The sequence below is a fragment of the Hesperophylax consimilis genome, chromosome 28 (genome assembly GCF_061612785.1).
Source record: "Hesperophylax consimilis isolate HC1 chromosome 28, BYU_Hcon_1.0, whole genome shotgun sequence".
Lineage (NCBI taxonomy): Eukaryota > Metazoa > Arthropoda > Insecta > Trichoptera > Limnephilidae > Hesperophylax > Hesperophylax consimilis.
This window is the reverse complement of record NC_142863.1, coordinates 6,328,399-6,340,847: the sequence shown is the minus strand read 5'-3', so window position 1 is coordinate 6,340,847 and position 12,449 is coordinate 6,328,399. Positions and strand designations below refer to the sequence as shown.

The 12,449-nt window shown below is 32.7% G+C and overlaps 1 protein-coding gene across 1 annotated transcript; it reads right to left on the bottom strand.

Moving 5' to 3' along the window:
* Positions 1-2,076: 2,076 nt before the first annotated feature.
* Positions 2,077-9,315, bottom strand: LOC149410084 (lipopolysaccharide-induced tumor necrosis factor-alpha factor homolog). Its single transcript, XM_089648750.1, has 4 exons — positions 9,251-9,315; positions 4,762-4,976; positions 3,901-4,048; positions 2,077-2,861 (listed from the first exon to the last, which is right to left on the bottom strand). Coding segments are annotated over exons 1-4 (477 nt in total). The 5' UTR covers positions 9,253-9,315; the 3' UTR covers positions 2,077-2,749.
* Positions 9,316-12,449: the final 3,134 nt, after the last annotated feature.

Sequence of the window (12,449 nt, the reverse complement as noted above, 5' to 3'; positions counted from 1 at the left end):
GCGAAGCTTAATGCTAATCACTATTTTGATTAATCTTTACAGCGAATTGGTGTACATTATGAATACCAAAAAATGTGATTTAGATAAATTGAAGGTTTTCCTATCGTTTCGCTTTAGTAGAATAAAAATAAAATAATAAATTACTCAATAAAAAATATAAATCTAAACTACTTAAAAAAATATTTATTCAATATAAATGTATGAAAGCTTAAAGGAAACAACTTTTAAAAATACGGTATTATAGCTAAGATTATCTGCGACAATTTCACTTGATTAACTTTTTTGTTTTCTTATAAAATTATTTACAAAATAAATAAAAACCAGTTTTGTGCTTGAAATCGAACGTTTCTAGACTCCGTTTGTCAAGCGATTTTAATGCCTATTACCTTCAATATAAGGCATACCAAGAATATACACATTTTTGGCTTGTAGCTTCCTCTTAAGAATCATAATTAATTTTTTTTACATTAATTTTGGTTTTTATATTATTATTGTTGTTGTTTTTTTTATTTTATATTATTGGTTTCACGTAATGAGTAAGATTAAGAAAGGGACGCTTAGATGGTTTGGGCATGTAGAGCGAATGAGCGAAGATAGGAGTGTAAGGAGAATATACGATGCAAATGTGAATGGTAGCAGAAGTCGGGGACGCCCGAGGAAGACATGGCACGATCAAGTGAATCAGATACTTGAGTCGGGCCATGTCAAGAGTCAGAATATTAGAAGAGTATGTATGAGACGATGTATGAATGTGAATGAGGCAAGGAGTGTGTGCCAAGACCGAGTTGTTTGGCGGTCCGTCCTCTCTGCCTACCCCTGCGGGGAAACGGCGTGATGGTTAGTTAGTTAGTTAGTTAGTTAGTTTCACTGCACATATGCATATCACTGTATTATTGTATGTGTTCTTAGTTGTTCTATGTTATCGCCATGATACGGGAATTTGCCTAGTTTGGGGTATTTAAAAAATAAAAATAAATGTACTCCGTGACACTCAATTGATTGCCATACAGTTTTGTGTTGTGTAGTTTTGTATTTTATATTTGTACTAGCTGACGTGTACCCGGTGTTGTTAGATTTTTCTCTACTTTCTACAATAATAATATTCATGTTTTATGCATATTAACCTTCCAGAAGAAATTCTCTAAATGATAATGAAAACCCTATTACAATCGGTTGGCTAGTTAAGAAGAACTAAGCACACAAACAGACAGACGCGGATAGCGACATTATTTTATACTATTTAATAAAGAATATACAATTTTTGTGGTTGTGTTATTAGTTTTATCGATGGTTATGACTGTGATTTTCACAAGTGTTAATTAATACACACAATTATCGCAAAACATGTTAATATAATGTCATTTTTTACAAAAAAATGTCAGAAGTTATAGAGTTCCAAAGAAAGATTGTGCCACTGGTTAATAAAAGTGCGGAGAAAATATCGTTTTTGAACTGGAAGTTTTAGGTTAAGCGCAAGGAGTTAATTTAAAATTTAGTCCTGTGAGTAGACGACTATAATTGTATTTGATTTTGTGATCGTGTACACGTAAGAATGTCGGATTATTCGTACAATGGCAATTGTTATATTTTGGCAGAACCGTACAAGGAAGTATTTGTGTCTGTGAGTATATATTTATCTTTCACATGTGTATCCCTCCTACCAAGGGGATATACTTGACATGTGTATTTGTGTATCCCATTTACCATGGGATATACTATACTATATACTGGGACATGTGTATCCCATGGCAGATGACATATATCATAAATTCATAACAAGATAAACAGATCAGTAACAAAACAGTACACGATATAATACATGTTAGGCTAGGTTAAGTAAGATTAGATAGAATACATGTTAGGTTAGGTTAAGTAAGATTAGATAGAATACATGTTAGGTTAGGTTAAGTAAGATTAGATAGAATACATGTTAGGTTAGGTTAAGTAAGATTAGATAGAATACACGTTGGGTTAGGTTAAGTAAGATTAGATAAAATACATGTTAGGTTAGGTTAAATAAGGTTAGATTGGGCCCTTAACTTTTTTCGCAATCTTATTTATTTATTAACACCCTTTTACATATTTGTACATATTCATTATACATAGCTATACTGCCCCAGTAACAATCATTTGTATTTGTTAAGTGATAAATTGAAGATGTCCACTGACTTGGTATAATTATTTTCCTCCATTAGTATTCTGGGCAATCATATGCTAGTTTATTTAATCCTGATTTTAGCGTTACGTAGTGGAATCCGAAAGCTTATCATTTAGAATTTTGCATAGAAATACCAAGTCAGGAAAAATCCTCCCGTCCGATAATTTATGTACATTCATTTCATATAAAAAGTGTTGTAGTTCAAAAAATTGCTGGAATACTCATTTTAAAACTTAGGACGGGTTGTTTTGCCGCAAAATTTGAACCATTCATTAAATTTAAAAGTCTATTTTCAAGTGAAGGTTCTATTAATGTTCTGTTATTATAGCATTGTTGGCCAGCTGTTTCGCATAACTGAACTGATGAAAGATGAAAATCAACTTTGGAATTTGATGAATTGTTCAAATTCTGTGAAACACCCCACCATTAGAAAACGTTAATGTATATACTGGGTCTACCATCTCATAATCTGGGAAACTTTAAAAAAGGGTATAAGGTATAAAGGCTACAAAAAGTTTTTTTTAAAAAAAACGGTGTTAATTTTTTTCCTTCTTCCTCTTCAGATCGTCAGCGCAGATAAGTCTATTGCGCTTATCTGAGTTTGGAGTATTTTCCGATGAAGGCCTGGCAGTTGGGGCAAGAATGGCAGACGTCTTGGCAGGACTCCATACAGAAAGGTATAAGGCAGCAGCCAAAGATGCATCTGCAAAAAAAGGTCATTAGTCATTGTCAGTACTAATTATTTATTTTTTTGGTAAAATAATGTTTAAGACAAGATTTTTTTATGCATAGCACAAAGGGTAACAATTATTTTACAAGGTTACAAGGACACGGGTTCGAGTCCCGTTGGCGTCATGTATCTTTTATCAGAAGATTTTTCAATGTAGATGAGTGTTTCAGGCGAATAATTATTGCTTGTAAAATAATTATTGTCAGTACTGATTAGATGTTAGAGGATTTAGGCAAATGAGGAATTAGATAAATAAGAATTTAAATAATTTAGATAGTGGATGAAATTCAGTTAAAATTAGGTAATTTAGGCATTTAATCATAAGGTTGTTGATAATTTTAGTCCAAACCAAACCGATGCTTAATATCTGACATTTAAATATAATCTTATGAGTAGGATCTAGCGTATTAATGCGATCTAATGCATATATCGACATTTACTTCAGCTATGGATGGTGTCTGGCGTACGCAATCAGATGTGTAGAATCTGGCGTAATATGATGCTTAGGATCTGGTATATGAATAGGATCTGGCGTATCAATGCAATCTGATGCTAACATCGATATTTACTTCGTCTATGGATGCGTAGTTATTATAATCTGATGTTTAGTATTCTGAATATAAATATAATCTAATGAGCAGGGTCTGGCGTATTAATGCTATCTGATGCTAACATGGATATTTATTTCGGCTATGGATGGGTAGGAACGTGCAAATGCAATCAGATGTGTAGGATCTGGCGCATTAATATAATCTGATGCTTAGGATGTGGTATATTAATATAATCTAATGCGTAGGATCTGGCGTATTAAGGCAATCTGATGCTAACATCGATATTTACTTAGTCTATTGATGCGTAAGGTCTGGCGTTTGCAATCAGATGTGATGCTTAGCATATGGTATATTAATATAACTTTATGTATAGGAGGTCAAATGTATAGGAGCCAGCGTGTTAATAGGTGTATTAGAATTAGTACGATCGAGCTTATGCAGAGATTAGATGGTAGTCTCACCCGAAGACTGCCAACAGTCCGCAGGACAGCCAGGTCAGTAAGCCGGCCTCGTGGCGGGTGAAGGTGGTGACTTGCGTGCGACACTGCGGGCAGGTGATGGTGCATGGATGCGGGCCCACGCACATCGCCTGGCTCATCATCATGGGTACTGAAACAACAAAACATTTTTATTATTTTTTTCTTTCTCTTCTTTCTTTTATTTCTTTTCTTTCTTTTCTTTCTTTCCTTTTCTTTATTTTTTTATTTTCTTTCTTTTCTTTCTTTTCTTTCGTTTCTTTCTTTTCTTTCGTTTCTTTCTTTTATTTCTTTTCTTTCTTTTCTTTCTCTACTTTTTTCTTTCTCTTCTTTTTTCTTTCTTTCTTAATTTTTTCTTTTCTTTTCGTTTCTTTATTTCGTGTCTTTTTTTTCTTTACTTTATTTTTACAGGAGGAAAATTGTATACAGGGTTAATCACATTATGGCCAGGTTTGACACATTGTATTCAGTGTTTGGCACATTGTAAATAGGGTTTGGCACATTGTATCCAGGGTTTGGCACAATGTAAACTGGGTTTGGCACATTATATCCGTGGTTGGGCACGTTGTATTAAGGATTTGGCACATTGTAAACAGGGTTTGGCACATTGTACCCAGGGTTGGACACGTTGTATCAAGGATTTGGCACAATGTTAACTGGGTTTGGCACATTGTACCCAGGGTTGGACATGTTGTATCAAGGTTTTGGCACATTTGAAACAGGGTTTGGCACATTGTACCCAGGGTTGGACACGTTGTATCAAGGATTTGGCACATTGTACCTAGGGCTGGACACGTTGAGTGTTGGTTGAGCAGATTGAAACTAGGAACAAAATGTAATAATTACCTCTGTTCATTCCAGTCACGTACACGGAACCCTGAGCAGTGTGAGCGTACCCCCCCTGCATCGGGTATCCGGGATTGGGCACGCTGTACCCGGTGTTGGGTGCATTGTGACCAGGGTTGGGCACATTGGAATCAGGATCCACTCCGGAGTAACCGGGGTTTGACATCCCCTGAGTTTGGTCATAAGACGGCGGACAGCCGGTGTTTCCCTTCTCCCTGAAACAAATTAAAGGCCACTAAAGTTTTGATCATTTGGTAGGCAGGTATGGGCCCCGGGAACCATTCATTCGATAACCACCAACTCCCAATAGGCACCCTAAGGGGGTATTTCACTATCTCTGATTATGTTTTGACCAAGCACTAATCCGCGGATTAGTCATTTTTTCGTTTTCACTATATCTGAATAACGCTAACGCTCGGGTTAAAGTTAGATTTGACTAATCAGTGCTCGAAATTTACGTTAGGCGCTATTCCTCGAATCAAAGATGGCGTCAAAACATTCCGAGTTTAACAGCTGAGAAGTGAGTCGAATTTTGTAGAATGAATTTGAATGCTTGTATGATCCATCCTGAATTATTTGATTGTGTTCAAAATAAGAAACAATGTATTAATTCGACACGAATCTATCTAAAATGACCTGATAATCAACATAACATAACCAAACAAATGCACACTTCGCGGTGTGCGGACTGTGACGCATGACAGCCGTGGCAGTAGATGGAGAACTGCAAACATTTTGCGATGTTGCCAGACTATTTCGAGTGTTATCTATCCGGAAGCTCGAAACAATGGTGAAATGGTCGCCGTTGAATAACGAAGTTATTCTGATCTTTAAAGCCAGCCAACGGATAGTTAGTCAGATATTTAGCCCGACATAGTGAAATACCCCCTAAGTGGCAAGTCAAGGCCGGTGATTAGCACGATTGATGATGAGGTTTGTTTAGGTCTTGGCGGTGGATGTTCCTGCCCAATAGCTGCGTGGCGGGCAGGATCGAGAGACACCAGCTGATGTAGTCTCTTAGACCGCTCCAGCAGGACTCTCTCGAACCATCACCTTACACCGCAGTGGGAGGGATGGATTCATTCCTCCGTCACTCCTCGACTAACCTATTATCCTTTTGCAAAACTTATTTAATTTTGAATTTAGTTCCTTATTATGAATGAATATACACCTGAAATCATCGTTTATTGTAACGCAATTTTAGTCATTTTTTACAAGCAAACACCAAGTTTTCCATTTTCACAAGAATAATGCTTAATTCGCATACTTTGGGGAAAATTATTTTTTAACGTTTCAAAACGAAAGTATAATCAAACCTAAACATATTGTTGTATACGGTTTTAAATACGAAAGTATAATCAAACCTAATCATATTATTGTATACGCTTTTAAATACTAAAGTATAATACAACCTAAACATATTGTTGTATACGGTTTTAAATACTAAAGTACAATCAAACCTAAACATATTGTTGAATACGGTTTTAAGAACTAAAGTATAATCAAACCTAAACATATTGTTTTAACACGGTTATAAATACTAAAGTACCTAAAATCAAACCTAAACATATTGTTGTATACGGTTTTAAATACTAAAGTATAATCAAACCTAAACATATTGTTGAATACGGTTTTAAGAACTAAAGTATAATCAAACCTAAACATATTGTTTTAACACGGTTATAAATACTAAAGTATAATCAAACCTAAACATATTGTTGTAAAACGGTTTTAAATACTAAAGTATAATCAAACCTAAACGTATTGTTGTATACGTTTTTAAATACTAAAGTATAATCAAACCTAAACGTATTGTTGTATACGGTTTTGAATACTAAAGTATAATCAAACCTAAACATATTGTTGAATACGGTTTTAAGAACTCAAGTATAATCAAACCTAAACATATTGTTTTAACACGGTTATAAATACTAAAGTACCTAAAATCAAACCTAAACATATTGTTGTATACGGTTTTAAATACTAAAGTATAATCAAACCTAAACATATTGTTGAATACGGTTTTAAGAACTCAAGTATAATCAAACCTAAACATATTGTTTTAACACGGTTATAAATACTAAAGTTTAATCAAACCTAAACATATTGTTGTAAAACGGTTTTAAATACTAAAGTATAATCAAACCTAAACGTATTGTTGTATACGGTTTTAAATACTAAAGTATAATCAAACCTAAACGTATTGTTGTATACGGTTTTAAATACTAAAGTATAATGAAACCTAAACGTATTGTTGTATACGGTTTTAAATACTAAAGTATAATCAAACCTAAACATATTGTTGTATACGGTTTTAAATACTAAAGCTTAATCAAACCTAAACAAATTGTTTTCTATGGTTTTGACAAACTCAAATGGCCATAAAATTAAGCGCAGCTAATTTCACGTCCAAAACGAGGTGTACTGCGATTAACTTTTTATTTATTTTTTTTTTTTTATTTTTTTTTTTTTTTATTTATTATAAATTTTTAAAGATACAAGTTTTATGCAGTCCCACAAAGCTGTCACACATGACGGCTTGTCTGTAGGTTCTACAAATAATATATATGAACATTTTTAATTTTAAAAACTGTTTTAATAAAAAATAAATATTTTTATTTAATATTTTAATAACTGTTCTATATATTTATGGCTTATTCTTATAAGTACAAAATTGTATATTTAACTAAAACTTCTAACAGGGATTCAATCTTAACACTTTTTTCCTCCTATAAAATAATATGTTCTATAATTAAACAATGTAATATGAAATTATGATATGAACTAAATTTGTCAATTTGACTGGTCTAAAACAGGATCCATTCCTAGTTGGCTAGTCAAACTTTCCGCACATGTTTTATTGTATAATTTTTGTGAAATTTTCCCGACTTCATGTCCGGGTTAAATCTTTCCCATAGGAAAAACTAAACCCTTCCACACACTTTTCCACAATTGATCATCTAGTCAATCAACATTATGCAAGTGCATTATATAAGCAAAATAAATACAAAATAATACAAGAACAACAACACGTCAACTCACCAGAGATCAAATGGGAAAATAATTCACCGACTCCAGATATTTTCATATCAGAGGATTCGGCTCGGTAGAACTTCTAACAGGGCCTATAAATCCTACTGATCCCTCAACATAAATATTTTGATTCTGTTACAACATACCAAAATGTTACTATTACGTCACTTTGTTGAAAAACACGACCGCTTTTCCCATAAAATTCTTCAAAATATAACGCCAATTCGCACAAAAATTACGCGAAGTTCACCTCGAAAAAACGCTACTTTTTCATGTTTATTTACAACAGGATATTAATGTATTATTCACATGTATGAATCATACATTAATATCCAGTTGTAAATAATAACACGCACACTTTATCTGAATATACAGATATGAGATACCTTCTTCATTTTGTTATATAAATTATTTTTTGTGAGTCATTTTTGCCTGAAATACTAAAATACGTATCTGATAAGAAATCGTTTTTTTATAACAACCTGACACAGAATACAATTTAGATATTAATGCTCTCAGTATCACCCCGGAGAAATACACATGCAAATGTGTAAAGCTGCTGGAAATTAATTTATCCTTGTCTAATTAATTTATCCTTGATTAACTCCTCGGTCTAATTTCTTCGCTTTTAATAACAGTTCATAAGGTCTTATAGAAATCGTTATGTCTCCCTTACTGTCATTGGAATAAATTTGAATTAAACGGTGTTAGAAAGAGAAAATACAACGCTTTATATTCAAATCTTAAAACTAACCACAGAAGAATTACAATGTATATCTCTATGAATTCAAAGGTTCCGACCGCAATTGAAACAAAAGTGATGAAACTTCGTGAATTTTATATAAATTATTTTTATATGAAACGAGTTAAAAGTGAGGTGAACATTATATTTGTGTTTTATGTTTGCATTCAAGTTAATTCTTTAGTTTTTTAAAGTTTACATTCAAGTTTATTCTTTAGTTTTTTGTGTTTGCATTCATAATTTTAATGTTTCAAATATTATTTGTTTATTATTTAATGTTCCAAATATTATATGTTTACTATCTAATAATAAAATTTTAATGTTTCAAATATTATATGTTTATTATCTAATGTTAAAATTTTAATGTTTCAAATATTATTTGTTTATTATCTAATGTTTCAAATATTTTATGTTTATTATCTAATTATAAAATATGAAAGCGTATTTTATCATCTTTTCAAAACAGGTTTTAGTTTTTGGATACGTTCAGAAATCACACGATAATCTGAATTCTTGATAAATCAGTTAAAATTTTCGGAATTAAAATGACCTTTTTTCTTAAATTGTCTGAATCCTTCACACAATCAATTCCAATTTGAAAAATGACACTAAATTCAAAGCACATTTGAGTTAATTGATCAAGATTTCTCGCAGGACTAACTACCAGACAACTGAAATAAGTAGTAGTTTGATGAAATTTGCTAAATAACTTACATTTTTTTATTCGCTGTGTTATACTGTTCACTATGTTTACTTTGCACTAAAATAATTGATTCTACCACAAGAAGTTTGAACAAACTGATAATAAATACAAAATGTGGATGATATTATGTTATTTTATCTTTTTTATCAATGTAATTTAGATTAGAAAACAACATACTTCGTTAATCTTATCTTTCTAATGATATTAACAAATGACAGGAGATTACTCATCATATAGATTAGTGATCGGCAACCTTTTTGCAGCTGCGATATCCGTTATTGTATTAAAAAAAATCAAATTAACTTTTGCTCAAAATACAAAACAAATTATCGAAAAGATTGCCAAAAAAATCTCACTGTTGAGAAGAATAAGAAGATTCCTTAGATTCATAAGATTCCAGTAAAAATGTGTACAACGCAATTATTGTACCACACATAAATTACTGTAGCAGCATTCTATTCTTATCCAACGACGGTTTAATGAAACAAATGACAATTCTACAAAATAGAGCACTGAGAACCATATTGAAGAAAAATAGATACACAAAAATTAAGAACATGTTGAAGGAGTTAAATATCTTTCCATTTAAACAAATTATTTACTTTAATACCATATTTTTAATCTACAAGATAATCAATGGCCATACGTCTAGTGAATTCCTAAGAAAAATTGATAAACTACAGAACAAACACACACATGAGACGAGGAAAAGAAATGAATTGAGACTCCCCTTCAGGAAAAAAACACAAAGTCAAAAGTCATTGATGTACGGAGCGTTGAAGATTTTGGAGAGCTACCAGAAGAAATAAAATCAGAAGAAAACAAAAAAACATTTAAAATTAAACTACGAAAATATGTGATTGATTCATTTTAAATGTGTTACTATAATTTATTATATGTATATAAGGATTGTATTAGGACATAGATAACTATGTACCTACTTAAAATACCGCAATAAACAACAAACAATTGTTTTAAACTTTCCAACGAGACGAACCAACACTATGCTTATTCAAACACAAATTAATTTACTTTTTATTTGAACATTAACTCCACACAGGAGGCCCAGAAGAAAATAATTAAGGTAAAATAATAAGTTAAAAGGTATGAGGGTTGGGTAAGGAATCTAGTGTAGGTAAGAAATCAGTGTGTCCAGTATCATATATGTTCTCCCCAAACCAGCCTCTCCCGATCTGGCACGTCATGCAGATGGTGGACAGGCGCATCGTGAACACATCTCACCCGATGAACTGGGTCACCCCTGCTAAATAACTAAACGTAGCGAACCAATTGGGATGATCTATGGTAGAGGTATTATCCAACAAATGGTTACCGGGCTGTGGTACCCAAACCCGCCTTCCAAATTGAAATTAATGCAGCAAATAACTCATCAATTACTAACGCAATCGCAGCATCAATCATTGCTAACATACAAAACTAATTTATTAAATTATTTTAAAACAATATGCAGATGATTTTTAATTAATATTTTATTAATAGTCAATTAAAATTCGCGAACTTCGCAATTTCAAAGTTTTTTCAAAAGTACTATCTCTCCAGACCTTTTCTTCATATGCAGTATTTTGTTACATAAATGATTATTAATAAGGTGTGTGGCTCCTTCCAATTGACTTATATCTATGGTTTCGGTGTGTTGCACCTCCAGTATTTACTCAATCAACTATTGTGCAATGGTTAGATTGCTGACCCTGGAATTTTTGATACAGTTCGGTCATGCATTATTACTCTAGTACTTTTGACTTATTTGCTGACTCTATTTATAGAATTAAGCGTAATCTATACCAGCACTTTGTTGAATCCTACAAATTCTAGTAGCGTTAGTAATGTAATTTTAGTGATTGTCTTATATGCAGTATTGTTCTAGTTTCTATATTTTTTATGTTACTGTTCGATGTTTTACTAATATTGTTTCATATTCAGTTTATCAGTTTAACTTTATATCATGCTTTAAAATCTTTGTGTATAATATTCGATAGCTCACTAGGTATTTTCTGACCTTAAAATCTATGTAAAGCCCGGTTGGGCGTAAAACCAAATAAAATAAAATAATTAAAAAACTCCCCTTTTCAGTCATGTTAGGGCATCACAAACTTAATATTACTTTATATATACTCATGTCCTCCCACCACCCACCTTTCTAATCTTTTTGCCACCGTTACAAATTATTGTGCCAGTAATTTGTAAATTTCAACCTTTCAACAAGCAAATTCTTAGAGACGAATTTCAAAGCTGCTTCGCGGGCAGCGTACAAAGCAGCAATTTGGATTCGCTGTGAAGTTTTATTGCATATTAAGAGAAAATAGGATGTCCACCAAAAGGTATTTTATTTTATTTGTTTATTTATTGTTTATTTGCAAAAACAGTACAAACCAGAACATTGCAATATCGATAATTAAAATTTACAAAAAACTGAATAACTAAAACATTTACAAGTGGGACAAAGAAAAAAGTTTCAAATTTAGGTTTACAATGTAAGTATTGAATAATAATATTTCACGTTTAAATACATTGTAGGACATGTGGAAAATATCCACATTTCCTGCGAGGCAGTTAATTAACCTAGTGATTCTTCCCAAGGGCATCACCATTGGTAAGTTAGTTCTGCACCTAGGAAGAATCAAAAGCCTGTGTTGGCGGCCTCGCGCAAAATTATCCGGTACATAGAATTCTATTTTAGCCAGAATGTCTGGTATTGATACTAAACCGTTTAGAAGCTTATACGCCATCAGGAGTAATGCAACATCCCTTCTGGAACTAAGGCTGCATACACCCAGCATTCCCAAGATAAATGCTGTTGGAAACAGCCATAGGTAATAACCAAACTCTCTCATTTAGAGGTATCGTAAAAACTTCTTTTGTATCTTCTCGACCATTAGTACATAGACAGTGTCCTCTGGCCCCCATACCTGAGATCCACTCTCGAGAATGCTACGCACTAAGCTAAAGTAAAGCAGCCTTATAACTGCAAGGTTGGTCAAGTCTTTAGAATTGTGTATGACAAAACCCAACATCTTAGTGGCTGATTTACAGATCTTTTCAATATGAGCGTGAAATGTTAAGCGAATGTCGTACACAATTCCCAAGTCCTTGCAAGTCACCATGTGCTTCAGTGATGTATCTTTCATTTGGTGGCATCCTTTATATCCTTCGTTTGATGCCCGTAAAATGGACTGCATGTAAATAAAAAGA